This window comes from Carassius auratus, chromosome 18 (genome assembly GCF_003368295.1).
Source record: "Carassius auratus strain Wakin chromosome 18, ASM336829v1, whole genome shotgun sequence".
NCBI classification, from domain to species: domain Eukaryota; kingdom Metazoa; phylum Chordata; class Actinopteri; order Cypriniformes; family Cyprinidae; genus Carassius; species Carassius auratus.
The window spans coordinates 12,030,358-12,051,066 of record NC_039260.1 but is presented as its reverse complement, the minus strand read 5'-3'; the positions used below and the strand labels follow the sequence as shown (position 1 = coordinate 12,051,066).

Here is a 20,709-nt window from a genome sequence, read left to right as displayed (position 1 = left end):
GTAATTGATTTTGTGTCCTCAGCTATGAACCAGCAGCGGATTTCCCAGAGTGCTCCAGTGAAGCAAGGCTCCCAGCTGCCCTCCAGTCCACAGAGTGGAGTTCTGGGTGGAAACAACCAGATCAGGCTGCAGCAGATGCAGATGGAGAATGAGAGAATGAGGATCAAACAAGAGCTCCTTCGCCAGAGACCCCAGGTCAGACACACACACCTGTCAGAACATTCTGTCCTCACAAGGTCTTCTGGTGCATAAACGAGCCTGATCTGTGCCGCGTGTACTCGCTGGTCATGTTGCGTATTTTTGTTTGTAATGTATCGTATCGTATCGTATAATTGTGCAGGTTGTTTCGACAGATTATTGGCATAAGGTCTGGTCCACCTTGCACCTCAAAGCGACCTGTTGCACTTTGTTTCTCAGTACATATGGTGTAGGGTGGGTAAATCTGAAGCAGCGATACTTGCTGTGTATGTTTCCGTGCGCTAAATGAAAGGGCGGAAGATGAGGGGGCAGATGGAGGAGGTTTGGTTCAGCTGCCCCTGCTTTGGAATGTAAACACAGTGTTGACTCAGTGCTGCAGACCCCCCTGCTGGAAAACTAAATAAACAGATCATCAGGGATGATCTTACCGGCTCTAGCTAGAAGCAGCTCTCTTTAAAGAGCAATAAAGACAGGCCTTCAAATGCATTTAAAGGCATGGATGTAGTGGCTGAAAATCCTATAATGAATCGCTCAGTCATCATAAAAATTGCATTCACAGCCTGTTGTAATATTATTGCATATTTCCTACTAAAAACATATTATTTATAACATTTTCTTAAACGTATGTGAAACATATAATTTGGTTAAAAACTTAAGACATTTGGATCATTCTAAAACTAATTAAAATAAGAATAAAATGGGCACTTTTTTAGTTTTAGTTATTTCCAAGTAGCAACCTTCCGCTGCATTGATATTTAATACCCTTATTTTAATGACATCACTAAACACACGAACTCTTGCAGCTCAAATATGAAGAAAAAAAACTCTATATGCATTTAAAACTCAGCTAAAATAAACAGATTAAATGACCTGTAAAAACAAATGAAAATAAAATACATTTAATAAAAATCTACATATAAAGACGTCAGTCAAAACAGAGGGACATGTCATTTACCAACTGTCCTATCCAAAAAAAAGAAAGAATAAAAGCCCACAAAACATAACTTTAAAAAAATAATGAATAATTTGCAACAAGCTGAGTAAAGCGCATAAAGTCAGTCAGTAGGGTCAGTGTTAATGTTGATGTGTTGGAGTCTTTTCTGTGGTGATGGCATGTCGAGTTGTCTTTTAATCTGCGAAAGTTGTGACCGTTTTTAAGGTTCAATTAATCATAGGAAGTCAGTAATAAAAAGATCGGACCCTTCTGCCGTACCCTAAATGATGTGCAATAAACCCACACCTTCGCGTGAGTCTCCACAAACCAGCAGTTTGAGCTGAGGCCGTAAAATAATCAAGGATGTTGACAGACAATCTTGCACAATCCATTGACAAATGATAACCAGATCTGCAACTCATGACTTGTTGGATGGGAAAGGCTTTTACTTCACTCAAATGGGTGATAAAGTAAACGAAGTAAAACTTGTATGTTAAGTTTTTTTTTTTTTTTTTTCCTTCTTTCCCGTACCTCACTCACTGTTTCGCGTACGTGTGCATAGTTTGAAAGCAAAAACCTGTATAGTTTGTTCTGTCCTTTTTCCTTTAATAGAAAAAAATGTATCCTCTCTCATCTCGGTGCTTGGAGTAATTCCAAAGAAAATCATTAATTTAGTCTTGCGTTAAGCTTCCGTTCCTGCAAACCCAGTCTGCTCACTTTAATGAATTTCGTACTTTGACACATATTCTTTTGTCTCCTTACAGGAGCTCGCCCTGAGAAACCAGCTGCCGACCAGCATGGAGCATGATGGCGGCACTCAAAACCCTGTGTCTTCACCCAGCATGGGACAAGACGCACGTAACATGACCACCAACAGTTCTGACCCGTTCTTGAACAGGTAAGATGCATCAAACTGCAGGACTGCAGTCATACAAGAAAAAAATCACTTTTGCATTTGCACATGGAATTATTTACCAGTTGAAAGGCACATAAGGGCAATGAACTTTTCCACAAAGGATGTTTGGCTGCATTGTGTGTTCGTGTTTTTTAGTTTTTTTTAACTTGAGTGACACTCACTAGTGACCCCTGCTGGAGAAGCTGTTGAAAGTAAATCCGAATTAAGCTGCTTTTGCAGAGAATTGCGTCCTCCAGTGGCAGTCGAGCACATACAAATCTCCTCCTACATGTGAGCAGATAAGGGATTGATGTGAATAACAAGGCGGCCCGAGAGAACATGTGGTTTCGGTCTTAGACAAGGCCAGCCTCCCTCTTCCACCTCCGCTGCACACACAAAGAGCTCATTCATCCAGCAGCTCTCATGCACCAAAGCCGCATTTCATTCTCTTAATTAGAAGAAACTTGCTGTATTTTCTCTCACTGTAGCATGTCCTCTGCTCTCTTTATTCTGAACTGCCTGAACTGTGCTATTTATAGAGAGACCACCAGCAAAACAACAACTTTCACAATCAAAGGCAGTTCAAAGCAGGCCACTGCGAGTAGTACAAGCAATTACTAGCAAAATTTAAGCAGAATAATTTTAAGCAGAAGCTTAAAGAACTCTTTTCTGTTTTAGTAGTATTATGATTTGATGCTCAGGGAATATTTGGATTATTATCAGCGTGAAAACAATTGTGCTGTTTACGGTAATATCTTTGTGTAAACCATGATCATTTCCCCCCAGGTTTCTTTAATCAATATAAAGTTCAGCATTCATTTTAAAATACAAATCTTTTGTAACATATATTAGATGTCTTTTAATGCCTCTTTTCATTTTTTATTCCAAATGATCTTGCCTCAAACGTTCGACCGAGTAGTGTAAGTGTACAGTTTACATATGTACGCAGATGAGAGTTGTCTAAGCAGTTGTGTCCGGGTGTTTTTTCCTGTGCAGTGGGACATATCACTCCAGAGACGAGAGCACAGACAGTGGCCTGAGCATGAGCAGCTACAGCGTCCCCCGTACCCCGGACGACTTTCTCAACAGTGTGGACGAGATGGAGACAGGTACGCCACAACAAGAATACTCAATGTAACCACACACATGATGTCAGCACATTTTAAGACCAACCATCTCGCTCTCAGGCGACAGCCTCGGCCCCAGCTCGATGGCGACACAGCCCAGCCGTTTCCCAGACTACCTAGATGCGATCCCGGGCACAGACGTGGACCTGGGCACCCTGGAGGGGGAGAGCATGGCGGTGGAGGGTGAGGAGCTGATGCCAAGCCTGCAGGAAGCGCTGAGCTCCGACATCCTCAACGACATGGAGTCAGTGCTGGCAGCCACCAAGATCGACAAGGAAAACTTTCTAACCTGGCTATAGAGCACCTGGATCCAGCGCTACGCCTTCTCTTCCAACATGCCGAACTGCTGCCTAATCCAATCTGTGAAGGATGTGTAGATGCTTTGAGTTGAGAAAAGAAAGACATTTCACCCTACTGGACAGTTTTTACATTATCTTCTATTCACTACATTTGGCCGAATTGGTTTTAAAAGCAGAGGGATTTTAACCTTTGGTCCTTTTTGGGCTTCTTTTTGTTTTCTTAAGTCTTTTTTTTTTCATGTCTGCATCCTCAAGGCTGGCCCATGAACAGACAAGTGTCCACAAGTACCCATATCTCTTTCACGGCTGAACTGCGTGCAAGTATGCGAATGTGAAGTTGTGTGCGCGACGTGTCGTTTCTCCCCTCGCTGGGCGAACAGGGCCGAGAGGGCTCAGAGAGAAATAAAGACAGACGAACCCCGGAACCAACATACCGCAACCTCCTGTGACTGCAGCTCCCGTCTCCGAACATCCCTGATCTCGGCTCATTTTTTCCTCGTACAGTAATGAGCCTGAGAAACCAAAAAGCGATGAGGAGGTCGTCTGTATGTGAAGGGATTGTGATTGTAAGGTCTAAGTCGTGTGGCTTTAGTTAAACAAATACTGCTGCTTGGCTGTGCCAGCATATCACACTAGAAACTGAGTAATCAAGTGCCTTCAGACAAAAAAAACATGTTCCTGTCTGCTACAGATCATAGATCAAATCTGACATTTGCTTTTACTTACTAACTTCATTAATCAAAGTATATTTCTTTGCAGAGGTTTTATAAAAAAAATATTATGTTGGGAATTAGGGTTTGATTTTTTTCCTTTTTTTTTTCTTTTTTTTTAAAGGACCCTAGCTTCTTCGTGTGTTAGTTTTATTTAAGCCTGATTCTGTTTTCTCAAGGGTTATGGCATTAATGTGTGATCAAAGAACAAATCTGATCTTTCTGCTCTCATTTGAAGAGTTTTATACAGAACAACTATTCTAAGAGCTGCCTTGTAGTACATGAACTGATTCACAAAGAACACTATCTAGATGGACGCTATCATCTTAATCAACCTGATTGTTCCCTTTCATTACCGATATTTTTATTTTATTATACGATTATAGAATCTCAGTCGGTATGTTGTTGCTTACTTGCTTATTTTAGTGAAAATCTCAGATTTTTTTTTTTTAATCCAAAAGCAATGAACAAAATCTCAAGGGCACTTTGATGAACAGACAGACATCTCTGATATGAGCTCCAGTAGAGTCTGTGCCAGTCATGTTGATGATGTTTGGTGCCGAGGTGGATATCGGGCAGGAAGAGGAAGGTTCTGATAGGTTTAGATGGATAGATGAGCATGTCTTAAAGGTTAGTGCTGTAGATTAGCTGTTAGCTTGGATTCGAGTTTGATAACAGTGGGCATGAATGATACAGTAGACTTTATGGAAACAATCAGTTATGTTCGTTTCTGTCAGGATTTCCAGGAGGCTTCCAAAGACTTTTTTTTTTTTTTTTTAGTAATGAACAACAAATAAAAAATAATTTATCATACTTTTATATACACGTAAGACATAAGCTAATGAGAAAGTTCGAATTGATTTGTGAGGAGATTTCTAATGAAGCCAGATCCGTCTGGTCCTCTGATGTCAGTACTAAAGACACATTAGGCAGGTTACCTAGGTTTGCATTATTTCACTAGAGCAGAACACTACAGGGACTTTGCCCATTACAAATTTGCTGCAGATGCTTTGAATTCATTTCCTCTTGTTTACAATATATGGATCCCTTTACACTACATGATTATGGCTCAATAACTGGCCCGTACACTAAATGTGTGTTGTACTGATTTTTTGTTTTTTTAACAAAGGTGAAGTTTTATCAGTATAATGTCTGTGGTCTGTGGGGGTGAATATACCGCTAAGGTTTATAACGCAATTGCCTCGGTAAGCGCAATTTAATGGTCAGATTTTATGATCAAAAACAGCAAGCTAGGCCATAGTAATGAAAGTTAGAAGTTATAGAGAAAATAAAAGTGGTGAGAGAAAAAAAAAAGCAAATACAAGCTAAGAGAACTATATTTTTGCAAACAAAGTATTGATGGCAGACTCGAGTGGGGTAAAACAGTGTTGGAGAGAGCAATGCAACAAAATGTTTTATGAATTGTGGGTACACTGATGGTATTGCACGTTTCTAAAACATTGACTAAAATGTGTATGTCACTTAAACTTTAAATTTTATGCTTGCTTAGTGTGCAACTGTTCAGAATATATAGTAACTGTTTACTTTTTTTTTTTTTGTAGTGGTAGTACTAATCACACAAGTTAATGGATTGGTATTTAGATTTATTTTAAATGCACCCAGAATGAATTTATATATCCTTTTATTATGATCTCTCTCTCTCTCTCTTTTTTTTTAAATCAATGTATGTGCATGTACTTTAGAACCTTAAGTTCTGTTACATTATATTTCTTTACATATTACTTTCAAATTGGCCTGGAATAAAGTATATACTTTGGTAGTTACTGTGTTTAATCCGTTATTTTATCAGTTTTCTATTGTACATCATGCAGTCATGCAGTTAGACTAAATCACTTTATTGGATCACTTCTTCTTCCATACATGATGAAACCCAAAATCAACACTTTTCAAACAAATGTATCGTGAACGTTTATTTAAAAATATTAGAAACTTTAAAAGAAAAAGCTCCTGAACTGTAACCAAATCATTTTTGCCTCTGGTAGGTCTTTAAGAAGATTTTACGGGAGCACATTTTAAACGCTATATGTTTAGTCCAAGCTCATTAAAATGTCCTGTAGTACACATTGGACTGCACCGGACTAGACCGTAGACACAGACACAAACACACATTTTTGTTTTTCAAGTATTGTTCAAGTATTCACAGCTGAAAATGTAAAAGGGAATAGGGAATAACCTATTTAAGATTACAATTTAATATGTATCAAACCAGATACCGTCTCATATACATATTTACCACATGAAGGTGAAAACGTTCTCTTCAGATGAGGACTAGCTTGTGTTTTAGCCTGTATTTCCTCAACGGCTCCATTTTTAAATTATGGCATCGTGTTCCTCACTGCGGGACATTAAATAAAAATTAGCTGTTTAACATTATTCCATATGAACATGTATAAATTATGGGATAATACATAAGAGTGCTTTGGCTTAGGTTGCATGTAATTATGCATAATTAAGTGTTATAATATTAAGTACATGTAACGTGTAACAAGGACACCTTAAACTAAAGTGTTACCATGATAAATGATGCATAATTACATAAAAATAACCCAACCCTAACCATATAGAATGTAGTTAATAAATATTACTCAGTATTTAAAAGTGTATGTACACCGTAACAAGGACACCTTAAAATAAAGTGAAACCCAGACCTACTGTGTGCTACGAGTTTTTGTGAAAATTTTGGTGAAAAACTACATTACCCACGATGCTGTACAGACACTCCACCAGAGTAAATGCAAATCCTGTAAATCATCTCTCTGCATATCTATATTTACTGTACATATATATGTATATACACACACACACACACACATATATACAGTAGTATATGTGTGCATATATATATATATACAGTGGGTACGGAAAGTATTCAGACCCCCTTAAATTTTTCACTGTTATATTGCAGCCATTTGCTAAAATCATTTATCAAGTTATTTTTGTTTTCCCTCATTATTGTACACACAGCACTCCATATTGACAGAAAAACACAGAATTGTTGACATTTTTGCAGATTTATTAAAAAACTGAAATATCAAATGGTCCTTAGTATTCAGACCCTTGCTGTGACACTCTGTCCATTTCTTCTGATCATCCTTGAGCTGGTTCTACATCTTCATTTCAGTCCAGCTGTCTTCGATTATACTGATAAGACCTGATTAGGAAAGCCAAACACCTGTCAAAGGAACTGTCTGAAGAGCTCAGAGACAGAATTGTGGCAAGGCACAGATCTGGCTAAGGTTACAAAAAAAATTCTGCTGCACTTAAGGTTCCTAAGTGGCCTCCATAATCCTTAAATGGAAGACGTTTGGGATGACCAGAACCCTTCCTAGAGCTGCCATCTGGCCAAACTGAGCTACCGCGGGAACTTTACCCAGGAACTACCTTACCCAGGGTAAATCTAACAGGTAATCTTTGGTCTGTATTCAATTTATTTACAGTATTGTTCAAAATAATAGCAGTACAATGTGACTAACCAGAATAATCAAGGTTTTTAGTATATTTTTTATTGCTACGTGGCAAACAAGTTACCAGTAGGTTCAGTAGATTGTCAGAAAACAAACAAGACCCAGCATTCATGATATGCACGCTCTTAAGGCTGTGCAATTGGGCAATTAGTTGAAAGGGGTGTGTTCAAAAAAATAGCAGTGTCTACCTTTGACTGTACAAACTCAAAACTATTTTGTACAAACATTTTTTTTTTCTGGGATTTAGCAATCCTGTGAATCACTAAACTAATATTTAGTTGTATGACCACAGTTTTTTAAAACTGCTTGACATCTGTGTGGCATGGAGTCAACCAACTTGTGGCACCTCTCAGCTGTTATTCCACTCCATGATTCTTTAACAACATTCCACAATTCATTCACATTTCTTGGTTTTGCTTCAGAAACAGCATTTTTGATATCACCCCACAAGTTCTCAATTGGATTAAGGTCTGGAGATTGGGCTGGCCACTCCATAACATTAATTTTGTTGGTTTGGAACCAAGACTTTGCCCGTTTACTAGTGTGTTTTGGGTCATTGTCTTGTTGAAAGAACCATTTCAAGGGCATGTCCTCTTCAGCATAGGGCAACATGACCTCTTCAAGTATTTTAACATATGCAAACTGATCCATGATCCCTGGTATGCGATAAATAGGCCCAACACCATAGTAGGAGAAACATGCCCATATCATGATGCTTGCACCTCCATGCTTCACTGTCTTCACTGTGTACTGTGGCTTGAATTCAGAGTTTGGGGGTCGTCTCACAAACTGCCTGTGGCCCTTGGACCCAAAAAGAACAATTTTACTCTCATCAGTCCACAAAATGTTCCTCCATTTCTCTTTAGGCCAGTTGATGTGTTCTTTGGCAAATTGTAACCTCTTCTGCACATGCCTTTTTTTTAACAGAGGGACTTTGCGGGGGATTCTTGAAAATAGATTAGCTTCACACAGACGTCTTCTGTCACAGTACTTACAGGTAACTCCAGACTGTCTTTAATCATCCTGGAGGTGATCATTGGCTGAGCCTTTGCCATTCTGGTTATTCTTCTATCCATGTTTGATGTTTTGATGTTGATGTTCTATCCGTTTTCTTCCACGTCTCTCTGGTTTTGCTCTCCATTTTAAGGCATTGGAGATCATTTTAGCTGAACAGCCTATCATTTTTTGCACCTCTTTATAGGTTTTCCCCTCTCTAATCAACTTTTTAATCAAAGTACGCTGTTCTTCTGAACAATGTCTTGAACGACCCATTTTCCTCAGCTTTCAAATGCATGTTCAACAAGTGTTGGCTTCATCCTTAAATAGGGGCCACCTGATTCACACCTGTTTCTTCACAAAATTGATGACCTCAGTGATTGAATGCCACACTGCTATTTTTTTGAACACACCCCTTTCAACTAATTCAACTAATTGCCCAATTGCACAGCCTTAAGAGCGTGCATATCATGAATGCTGGGTCTCATTTGTTTTCTGAGAATCTACTGAACCTACTGGTAACTTGTTTGCCACGTAGCAATAAAAAAATATACGAAAAACCTTGATTATTCTGGTTAGTCACATTGTACTGCTATTATTTTGAACAATACTGTATGTTAAAATGAAAATAATTTTTTTTTATATAAAAATTTATATAATATTTAGTTTCATTGTAATGACTGTATATACACATTTCCCTGAACTAAGTACATTTCTACAGCTGTTATTATGTCTAAATGAAAATGTAAGGAGGCAGTGGTATTTGATATCCTATTTTGTTTTATTGTAAATATACAGTAAGGAAAATTGCAGTAGCCATGGTCAGCTGACTGAAGTTATCAAGTACGCTGCTTTTTGCAGATTTACCGGATTTCCGGTTTTTCAACTGCAGGGACAGGATGACTGGTTGCAATAGAGGGAAAGGTACAGGGATATCCTGGACGAAAATCTTCTCCAGAGTGCTCAGGACCTCAGACTGGGCCGAAGGTTCACCTTCCAACAAGACAATGACCTGGCTCCACAACAACTCTGTGACTGTTCTTGAGTGGCCCAGCCAGAGACCTGAGTTAAACCCAACTGAGCATCTCTGGAGAGACCTGAAAATGGCTGTCCAACAACGTTTACCATCCAACCTGACAGAACAGGAGAGGATCTGCAAGGAGGAATGCCAGAGGATCCCCAAATCCAGGTGTGAAAAACTTTTTGCATCTTTCCCATAAAGACTCTGGCTCTATTAGATCAAAAGGGTGCTTCTACTAAATACTGAGGAAAGCGTCTGAATACTCAGGACCATGTGATATTTCAGTTTTCCTTTTATAATAAATCTGCAAAAATGTCAACAATTATGTGTTTGTGTTCTGTCAATATGGGGAGCTGTGTGTACATTAATGAGGAAAAAATAACTATAATTTAACAAATGGCTGCAATACAACAAAGAGTGAAAAGTTTAAGGGGGTCCGAATACTTTCCGTACCCACTGTGTATATATATACTGTATATATACACACACACACACACACACACACAATATTTGTCTCATACATACAGTACCATTTTTATTTTTTTCAAATAAGTTTAAGATTTTATTCACCTTATAGCTGGTTGGTTGGGTATATTACTCTTGATAATAACTTTTTAACAATCCCTATGGGGAATTTTTATTTTTATTTTTTTTAAATCCGTGCTGCTGAAAAAGTGAATGGGCACTAATGCGTTCTTTTGAGAAATAGGAGGTACATGGTTCACAAACTCATCACATCTCTGGCCATATCTTGGATCAATATTTTTATTTTTTTTAACACTAGCTTCCAGCTCTGATGGTACTCACATGACTCTGTAGCGCACTTCCCGTTGTGAGCAAGTCAATCTGTAGCCCAGACTGATGACCAGTATGATAATAAAGGCCAGCATCATACCGCCAATGAAACTACCCGCATGGAACCGAGGACCTGCTGTTGGGTTACTAGGAGGAACACCTGTTTTATCCATCCAAAGACAATAGAGGTTTAAAAAAATTGACTGTATTAATACTGATGATGCTGTTGGTGAAACTAATGCTGATCTAAAGTAGTGCAATCAATCAGTGCAGAAACTCAGACTGTACCTGTCGTAACAGAAATCAGCCGTTTGCTCTCTGTTGAGATGTGCACAGTGTTCACAGACGGTTCAGTTGGATCGATGGGTTCAGCTTTGGGCAGTAATGTTGAATAGCTGGACATGTTCAATCTAGTCACTGAAGCCTTTCCTTCAGCTGAATGAGCCTGGACAGCTCTCCTGTCTGCATATGGAAAATCCAGATCAGCAAAAGCAGTTTATTTTTTCTTATGTTACAGAAATTACAATAACAGCCACTAGCAGAGTACTTTTATAGTGTTGTGTAAGATTTCGCTGCAATAGCACACATCTGGTCCAAAACATTGCGAATGCTGTAATTCTGTGTATTCATGGAAATTTGAGTAAGATTCATATGGCTGTTCTACTGGAGTAACTCATTTGTTTACATGTAGATAGTCTCAAAAAAGTGAGCAGTGAACCGTCAACCTAGACCAGCCAAGGCCTGGAAAAAAAGTATATACTTGGGTATGAAATGTAAACAAGTATCTAATGTTAAAAGTATCTACCAATCTATCACTGACCCTTGTACTGCCGTTCAGCTTTTCCTCACTATCTGTGGGAAGTTAACAAAAAGAAAAAGGGTAATATAATAGTAAGAACAGTTGTGGTGCCTGTAAAACAACATTACCCTTACTATAAACTGATACGTTTGGCATCTTTGCCATAAGCCTTGCTTCATTTCGGACTCGGAGTCTGTTGAGCAGCTCCCTCAGTTTTGAGACAGAACCGCAATGTCCCAAACTCCGTGTACACGTATACACACTGGAAGCCTTCGCAATTTCCGCGGTTTCTAGAGTTCTAACAAATAAACAAATGAGATTTACTCACCGGATGGCAAAAGCAGACAGGAATGAATGAAGATGAAACACAAACAGCGTTTCATTTTCTTTACGAATAAACTTTAGTCCCAAAACTAACCGACAGTCATGAAAGACGAATAAAGCTCTTAGTCTGCCCTCATTAACGACGAAGTTATCAAACTGCTTCAGGTATCAAGAACGCTTCATAAATAATGAAATTAGACTTTAATATCCAGTTTTAGTCGACACCAGCTCAACTGGATGACAGCAACAGCGACTGAAACTATTAACCATGTGGTCTACTTGGAGGTCTGGTTTGCACATCCGTCGGTGTATGTGTGTACTGTAAAAAGCAGGCGCTCACCATTCAAATCTAATGTAACGTCACTGTCTAAGTTTTGAAAGTAATGGATGTCCAAGCAAGTGATTTGAAACTCGTTTTATTTTTGCAAAGCATCACAGTCTGGAGGGGAAAAACTTTGGTGCACTAAGGCACGATCAGTTGAGCCAGAAACCCCCATGGCCACGTTTTTGATAAATGATCAATTCAATTGCAAATGGTGACTAAGACTTTAAGTTTATCAAACAGCGTCAAAGACAAAAACCCTTAATTGTTTTTTATTTTTATTCCCACTTAACGTAAGCATTGAGTTAAGGAAGAAAGAGGTCTCTATATCCAACATCAGCATTTGTGCTTGGCCCTGGTCTAGTGTCCAAAATACCTACTTTACAATGCATTTTGTTAAAGCTACTATAAAAATTATAACATTCCTATAAATCATACAAGTTGCTGACTTGCTGTGCACTAAAACCAAATGTTTATCATCACTTGTGTGAGGTATGAAGGTTTTCGGGCCATACTATACCAGTGTTTTTCACCGCAACATGAGTCCCATGCTATGTATTAAGGCAGTAAAAAAATAATAATAAAACAATTTGGACATATGTCTGTAGGACAAAATTGGCACATGGATTTCTTTAAAACAGATTTTACTAATCAGAATTCCATAAAAACATTATGCCTTTCTGATTAACTTAAATTTGACATGCATGAAAATGTTCACATACACGCACACAAAAAAAACAATGTCTTCTTGACACATTTCTGTCATTTAAACTGAAAATACAGAACCATTGAAAAACCAAGGCCATGGATTCTACATACATTACACATCTCATTAGTGAGCTAATCGCTAAAGTGCCAATTACAGAGAATGAGGGAGTGATACCCTAAAACAGCCATTCTGAGGCATTAGAATGTAATCGGCTGCAGAAAAGGAGGAATTCATTAGTACAAATGACATTTATAGAACTGCAAAAACGTGAAGAACATTTTCTGCTGTGGTTGGTTGGTTTTGTTTGAAGTAAATTGATTCGGCCTAGGCTCAAATTAGCTGTAGAACTTTGGAATTCAATAATGAACAATCAACATGCAAGCGAATGCTTTTCTTTACTCTGACCTCGGCTGGTGTTCTCACATTTACTTTACTAGTTACTTCTAGTCGCCAGGGCACAGATGTTGTTTAAGATCATTCCTCGAGTTTGACTGCAGGAAATTAAGATACAATTTTCACTGATCTCTTCCAGACCAGCATAAAACAAAATGATCTGCATTGACGACAAGAAACCTTTAACTGCAGCAATGTCTCACTGCATGGAGTCAAATCTCTGGAAGAAAGAGGATCTTTCTTCTGGCTGCTCATCAGGTGAGTCTTACATCTCATCCAAACCATAGTCCTCTTCAGGAAAGTCTCCCACAGTTACTGAGAGGGGCTTGACGAAGGCTCCATATTTTGGCTCACACTCAAAATAGCGTTTCCCATTCACACTAAAGCAAGACAAATATAACGCATCAATCACACTTTCTCAGAAGGTTCATGTAAGGGTCACATTAGTCATTTTCAGAGACATGCTGGTCTTTTTCATAAACATAAATAACTTGTGCGTGCACCGACCTGCCATCATTCTTCCCCAGCGGCTCATCATATTTCACACCAACCCAGTAGCCTGGTTTGAAATCTGCTGTACCTGAAAACAAAGAAAGCATTTAAGCCCCATTGAATATGGTTGGAAAACACAGGAACTCATATATGAAAAAAACTGGGAGCCCCAGGTCAGGATGGTGTGTTACAGTTCACAGAGTTAATTGCCTTCTGAAAAGCATCATGCACCATTTAAATCAATATGAATTCTAGATGCAAGTTGATTATATTCATTTCTTTTCATTATTACAAGTACATGTAACATTCAAGTGGTAAATCAGAGCAGCAGATGCAATTAAACCAGGTCATGTAAATAGCACAAACAAAACCTTAATCTGAGAGGTGTGATATGAAAATAAGGGTAAGCTTACCAACAAACATAACAGTGCCAATCTTGGTAGGTTGCCCAGGAACTTGAACTTTACAGCGGTTCCCAACAGCAATGGCTTCAGCGGCCGCCTTCTCTTCCTCTTCTTTCTTCGCAAGAGCCTCTTCTTGCTTGGCCCTGGTTTCCTCATTAAATCGACCTAACTTCATATTCTTCTTGAAGTTCCGTATTGAGTCTGACACAAAAGAAGAAAGAAAAGCTAGGTTATTTGCTTACATTAATTATAATTACATACATACTGGTATAAAATAATAATAAAAAAAAAAACTTAAGATGAATTAAAGCATCTGCTAAATGCATTAAATGTATACAAGTACTTATCATATGTATAATCAAAATGAACCATTTGTACTACCTACTGAAAGACTATTTCACGCTATAAACAATTTTTATTTTCAATCAAAATGTTAACTCCACTTAAAACATGCTCCTATCTTACAATTGACGCAAGCTCACATTTAGTCGATCTGCCTCCATCCAATCAATCACCAACTGATGTAGAACCCTGTTCGAAATTTTTTTCCCCATTTTCAAAAGACCTTTAACTCAAGATGTACGTCACAATAAGAAAGACTTAACATGTCTCTGTTTCAATTTCTTTTGGAGCTCAACTATTAGCATAGTCACTATAATTTTCTTTAAATTAAAATCACTCAACAAATGTGTTACAGGCTGAAATTTGATTATTAAAGATATTTGGATTACCTGCCCTTTTTTCATAGGCTTCATCAGAGATCTCAAATTTCTCAACCTTTGACAAATCAGTGAACTCCCCACTTTGCGTACCACTGCGGTCTGTCACCTGCACAGAAAACAACATTAAAACATAAGAATTCTGTCTTTATTAATGCTACGGGGTTTCTGCAGATCTGAACAAATTCAACTTAAGACTTTTTAATACCACCTTATATGAAATTTAAGGCCTAATCCTGTAATGAAAATACACATTATATTACATATGTAATATTTAATTGTTTAATGTAAAAAGAAAAAAAAAAATCACCAATGTCATAAATTATATTACTATGATATTAGGGATGGGTATTGTTTATATTTTACTAATCAATACTGGTACTTGTCGATACTGTTATCGATACTATTTGGTGCAAAAAGACCTTGAATAATTATTTTGAAGAATGTGGGGAACTAAACAATTGTTGGTCCCCAATGACCCCCCCCCCCACTATCAAAGTCAGTGGGGACCAGCAATTGTTTGGTTACCCACATTCTTCAAAATATCTTCTTTTGTGTTCAGCACAAGAATAAATGCAAATTAATACATGCTAGGTACATCATGACGGAGTAAATAATGACACAATCTTAATTAATGACAAGCTGCAGTACGTTTAATAATGTCCCTTTAAGAGATGCACACAACATTTCTCTCTTACTTTTTTTCACTTAAGACATAATTAACTGTGTTTATATGTAAACCTTGTGCGTTTTTGACAGCATTAGCACAATCAGACCATAACTAATATAACCAAGTAATCAGGTGCTGTTTGACCGGCATTTTAGTGTATGGACACTTCGGGTGGATGCGCTCTGAATAAGCACGTTAGAACAACACGTGAATAAAACCTTTCTCCGGCAAGGCCTAAAAGCACAGGCAAATAATGTACTTTTGTGAATGCAAATAAGTACTACCACTGAATTGACATTTGATGTGAATGTATCTCGCGAGTTGCAGTTGAAGCTAGAAACCGCGAGACATTATACAGTGCATCGCTTGAGTTAGAAGTTGTGTTAGAATGAAAAAGTAATGGAATGAAAAATTAACTATTACGTTTTAACTTCGTTCACTATTACACTACTGCATATATTGCATCTGCCACTGGTGCCACTTAGTTTTGTAACGAGAGCGCACACTTTCAAATGTTTCACTCTGCCATGATGACGGACTGCACGCACACACACACAGCACATGTGCTGGATATTACACACACATCGAGCCAACGTCAGCCACATAATTTGACGAATGGATAGTTTTTTGTTAACACTGAAGTATGAGGAGATAAAACAACAAGTATCACTGCATCACCGAGATTTTTGGTGGTGTAAACAATACATTTTGAAGCAATATTTTCAGTGTTCTATCAGCTTTTACATACTTCGATCTTAAATCTATTTCACCTTTACAAAGAACTTTTTATATGTATACATCATGCATACTCTGGATCGGTATCGGCTCCGATCCTGGCATTTCCTGTGGATCGGGTATCGAACAGACGAGACCGATCCAGAGCCGATCCTGTGTATACTATTCTGTGTTATTGTTGAGCTCCACAAAAGACACAAAAATATTATAAAGCACTAAAACGTTTTCAAGAACACATTTCAAGTGTTCTGAAGCTGCTCCATAGTTCAATGTGAGGTACAGATTAATATTGAAGTCATTAATTTCTGCTGCGGCTGTCTGTCATCCTCCATTCAGCAAACAAACTGTGTGTCACGTTTGGTTACTACAGTCAAAACGACTAAACTATCTTCAAGAGCGCACAGTAACTGAGGTTTAAAACTGTTCAAAGAAAAGGCTCATTAAACTAACGCACAGATTTAATAGTCTATGTATCAATATCTGTTCCCTTTTGTACTAGTGATGTCCGGTTCGTGAATTAATCATTTGATTTGACCGGTTCTTCTTAGTGAACCAGTTCACCAAATAGGACTGAATCATTTGAACCGGTTCGCGTCTCCTGTAAGAATCAATCCACAATTTATTTACTTTTTTAACGTGGCCAACACTCCCTCGGAGTCGAAATAAACCAATATTACGAAGTAATTCATTTACTCAAACAGTACACTGACTGAACTGCTGTGAAGAGAGAACTGAAGATGAACACATGCAGAGCAGCTTTCTATGTGGACTCAAAGGGCTGCGCGGCCTGCACACTGTAACTCCGTGTTGCTTCAAGCTCATCATTTTGCGCACAGGATGTGCCTAAGCACTCTATATTTGCATCTTCAGTATTATAATATTTTCGTTAAAATCAAAGATTATTAATAGTATTTCTTGTTCTGTCCTATCTGATATGTTGCTGCCTTTATTACTGCGCTATAGATTTAAAAGAAACATCTTTTAGATTTCTATATAAATGTATATATTTGTTTTTTTTTCAATAATGTATTTTACAACAATACAAAGAGCAATATGTAACACAGTGGTTTTCAACCTGTGGTCCGCGGCCGCGGTGGTATTGCAGGTGGGCCGCCGATTACTATTAAAATAAATATTGTTAATATATGTAAAAATGTCTAATTCATAACATAACATAATTTAATATATATAATTAAATAACAAAAAATAAATATTAAACTGTTACTATGCTTCCACTATTTGAGCTCGCTGATTGGTTTAAGAATAAACTACCAATTTTTCTTAGATATTTTTGCTGCATATGCTACAGAACAACAAATTCAAACATGCATTAATGGCTGTTGTGTTTCCTCCTGACTGCTTGCTCCGGTGACTATCTACCTGCTGCCGAGCTCTGCCTGGATCTGGTTTTCCCGTTTTGCTGAGCGGTGCCAGCCAGTTATTTTCTGTTCATTTGCAGTCCATTCTAGAAATAGTCATAAAATCACGATTTGAGTGTGCACGATTTCTAAATCGCTTTATAGCACGATTTTCCGCGGCCCTGACCTCCATAGTATGCTATCCGATCCAATCATAATGCATTGCGCCTAGCGCAATAACAGAACAGACTGGGCATGCCTGTAACTCCAGGTTCACACTCTGTCTGTGATGCGCCTTTTTCCGAGCCCATGTTAACAGATCAGAGCTGACTGCATAAACATACTGTATAAACACTGCAAAAACCTGAGGCACTGCTACAATTAATTAGCTCGAACAATGCATGGCAAAAAAAAAAAAAAAAAAATGCCGTAAGTCTATACATTTATGTTCCATCTTTACTATAGTGATAATTTTGACTTATGTCTGTTCTAGAGACGTTACAATTTTTTGATAAAGCTCTAATTGGTTTTCTTTTGGAAATATGTTTCAAATTAATCCTGAATGCATTTATTTGTTATTTTTCATTAAAATGAATGTGTATATTTAGTAGATTGTGATTAACACAGAAGAAGGATGATCAGGCCAACACAGAGAAATATAGAAATTCTATATTGAATAATAATAATAAAAAAAACCTGTGCTGGTATCGGATTGGATCGGTATCGGCAGATACTCTGAATTTTCGGTATCGGATCGGTTCTAAAAATTGGTATCATTGCATCCCTATTCTTTATTATTAATAATAAAGAGGGGGGAGAGAGAATAAATATTTGGTCTGTTCAATGATTGTAAACAGTCATTAGGTCCATCAGACTGAAGAAGTTTAAAAATGTCCAGAACAGCAGAATTTTTAAGCTCTAGAAATCATCATCTCACATTTTGTCATATCACTAATTTTCTGTGTAGCTGGGGTGTCAGAAAGGAGTCAATACCCACATGTATTCTGCAGTCATCATCCACAGGATAGGAGCCGAGCAGCGCTTCATTGTCATCTAGCTTCTGTAATAACTTGTCTGAAGTGCTAAATAGCTCAAGGTCCATAAAGGCAGCTGGAGTGCCCACAATCATCTCCAGTTTACTCTGAGAAGCAAACATACAGGTTAAACTAGTAAATAAACTAAAACATCCATATGATTCCAAACAGACCCTCACAGTTTGATGACCTGTCAAAACATATAGAAAAATTGTACCTTCATGATTACAAGTCACTCGGGCAATACCTTTAAATCCTAATTTTGTACGTTACTTACCCGTAAATGGTTCAAAGAAGCTTGTTAAAGGTACATATTAAACCTCAGCAGTAGTAATATAAATATTTCAGACGTTGATGTATAAAATAATTGTTTAATGGTACTGACACCGTGACAAGCTCTTGTACAACTTTTTTCTTGCACATTTACTCTGACTATATGCAATTACAATCAGTGTTTTTTGTTTTTTAATTCTGGAACAGATTATTAATAACTCTTGCAAAACTTTAACATTTCCCAAATAAATTTTGCTCACTCACAAGAAACTTTTCTATAATATAAACTGGTAGGAAACTATTTCATAGATTTGGCTAGCCTGTCTAACATGTTTTGGAGAAAACTGTTTTTTTTTTTTTTTTTTTTTTTTTGTGAGTGGACGAATATAATTTTTACACCCATTATTTTCTTCCTTTCTTTTTTTCCCACACCATGTCCATTTAGGGGCTCCATATTACAGAATCACAAATCCTGTTATACTAAAAGATGTCATGACTTTGATTTGACCATATTTACACAATGGACAACATCTGCATATGACCAGAATAATACATCACTAGCTAGAAAAAAAGTACCACCAAACATGTTTTGAACATTTTAAATAAGACACAATTACCCAGCTCTTTTACAGGAAAATAATAGCAAAACATATCCTAAATATCACGGGTCATTTTAGTATACAAAGCTGCACATCCTCAATTCTGCAATATTAAAGTTAGTGTAATATCTGACATGTATCATGTCCAACTGTTTGGCAATAATACTAGTGACGTTAACGTTATATGAGCCGCACCTTAAACTCTGCGATCGTGATTCCTCGGTTGAATCTCCGGTTCACCTCGAAGGAGCTGACGGTGCTGGTCACGCGCACGGACACGGTGGGGTTGGTGATGACTGTCACACTCCCGTCCATCTTCCGTTACTAACCAAACTCTGATGCTGCTGGGGTGGTCGAGCTGAAAATCAAATGTGTGTTTGTTATTCATACAGCTAAACACATATGCGCGATCAGAACAGTAATTTATTCATGGCCTCCACTCAAGGTTTCATATTTGCCATATTGCTGGTTGCTATGGCTAGCCAGTATTTACATGCGCTCACGTGACAAGCTCTAGCTTTATTAACCGCTTCAGTCAGCTGTCAGCACGTTCAGTTCTCATCAGTTACACACGACCTGATATTTTAGGGGCTGTATTCAGAATTCGAACCAACAATACCGTATATCTTCTTCTTGTTTCAGCTCCTCAGAAAGCTCTTCCGTCAAAGACCACACCACGAGATTCTGGAAACTTCTGCCCACCCACATTGACCTTAGAGCCAATAAAAATTGGTAATTGGGCGGGACTTTAGATTCAACCAATAGGAAAATGGCTATTAGGCTCTCTGTGGGCGGGAGATATGTACTCTGTCGAATCGGGCTGTTCAGTGCTACGCTTATTATCCAATCACTGTTTGTTTTGTTGAAACAGACCGCTCCCAAAGATGCATGATGAACACCTGCTTGCAGTACTAAATGTATTCCACACGATGCTGCTAGAGTTTCATGAAACTCCTCAATAAAAGCAAAAACGGGAAGTTCATTCAGAAAGTAACTGCTAGTAAATTAAAAACTAGTGTCACATACTTAAATCGGAATATATATTCTAAATATTGTAATAGTTACTCCAAACTAAATATATAATAGTACAAAATCAAAAACTACTAGCTACAACTAGCTACAACTAAAAATGAGAGAAAGCAAGTATTTTGATACATTGGTTGTCAACATTATTTACCTTATAACATATGTTAAAGCATTTGTTAAGCATTGACTAATATATTATTAGAATCAAATGTTGTATAGCATTAACCTATTATTTAATGAACGAGTTAACATGAACTAAAATGAACATTTGTGTTTTTAATAACTAATGTTAATAAAATAAATGATTACACTGTAAAAAGAAATATATTGTCAATGTTAGTTAATTGTTTTAACTAAGGTTAGCTTATTGGACCTTACTGGACTCATTGCGA

At 37.7% G+C, this 20,709-nt stretch overlaps 3 protein-coding genes across 4 annotated transcripts in view; 1 reads left to right on the top strand and 2 right to left on the bottom strand.

Moving 5' to 3' along the window:
- The window catches only part of LOC113118470 (transcriptional coactivator YAP1-like), a 29,888-nt gene extending 23,945 nt beyond the window's left edge, over window positions 1-5,943 (top strand). For both annotated transcript variants that reach the window (XM_026287682.1, XM_026287681.1), the window contains 4 exons: window positions 23-195; window positions 1,897-2,030; window positions 3,024-3,136; window positions 3,215-5,943. In XM_026287682.1, the coding sequence (XP_026143467.1) occupies window positions 23-195; window positions 1,897-2,030; window positions 3,024-3,136; window positions 3,215-3,453 (659 nt within the window). In that variant the 3' untranslated portion in view covers window positions 3,454-5,943. The remainder of the gene's footprint in view (window positions 1-22; window positions 196-1,896; window positions 2,031-3,023; window positions 3,137-3,214) is intronic.
- Window positions 5,709-11,863, bottom strand: tmem123 (transmembrane protein 123). Its single transcript, XM_026287684.1, has 4 exons — window positions 11,588-11,863; window positions 10,749-10,922; window positions 10,473-10,620; window positions 5,709-6,519 (listed from the first exon to the last, which is right to left on the bottom strand). Exons 1-4 carry the CDS (start codon window positions 11,640-11,642, stop codon window positions 6,495-6,497), a joined length of 402 nt encoding a protein of 133 aa, XP_026143469.1. The 5' UTR covers window positions 11,643-11,863; the 3' UTR covers window positions 5,709-6,494.
- Window positions 11,864-11,983: 120 nt separating this feature from the next.
- On the bottom strand, window positions 11,984-20,025 carry LOC113118471 (tubulin-folding cofactor B-like). Its single transcript, XM_026287683.1, has 7 exons — window positions 19,911-20,025; window positions 19,487-19,649; window positions 18,383-18,526; window positions 14,635-14,731; window positions 13,913-14,104; window positions 13,515-13,587; window positions 11,984-13,387 (listed from the first exon to the last, which is right to left on the bottom strand). Exons 2-7 carry the CDS (start codon window positions 19,604-19,606, stop codon window positions 13,273-13,275), a joined length of 741 nt encoding a protein of 246 aa, XP_026143468.1. The 5' UTR covers window positions 19,607-19,649; window positions 19,911-20,025; the 3' UTR covers window positions 11,984-13,272.
- Between the last annotated feature and the right edge of the window lie 684 nt (window positions 20,026-20,709).

Coding starts and splice junctions, on each gene's coding strand:
- tmem123 (XM_026287684.1), bottom strand. CDS start 11,642: ATGAAACGCTGTTTGTGTTTCATCTTCATTCATTCCTGTCTGCTTTTG. Junction 10,621..10,748: donor GCTGATTTCTGTTACGACAG/GTACAGTCTGAG, acceptor TGGATAAAACAG/GTGTTCCTCCTAGTAACCCA. Junction 6,520..10,472: donor GAAGTGCGCTACAGAGTCAT/GTGAGTACCATC, acceptor AATGTCCCGCAG/TGAGGAACACGATGCCATAA.
- LOC113118471 (XM_026287683.1), bottom strand. CDS start 19,606: ATGGACGGGAGTGTGACAGTCATCACCAACCCCACCGTGTCCGTGCGC. Junction 18,527..19,486: donor TCACGATCGCAGAGTTTAAG/GTGCGGCTCATA, acceptor TTTGCTTCTCAG/AGTAAACTGGAGATGATTGT. Junction 13,388..13,514: donor CTGGGGAAGAATGATGGCAG/GTCGGTGCACGC, acceptor GTCTTGCTTTAG/TGTGAATGGGAAACGCTATT.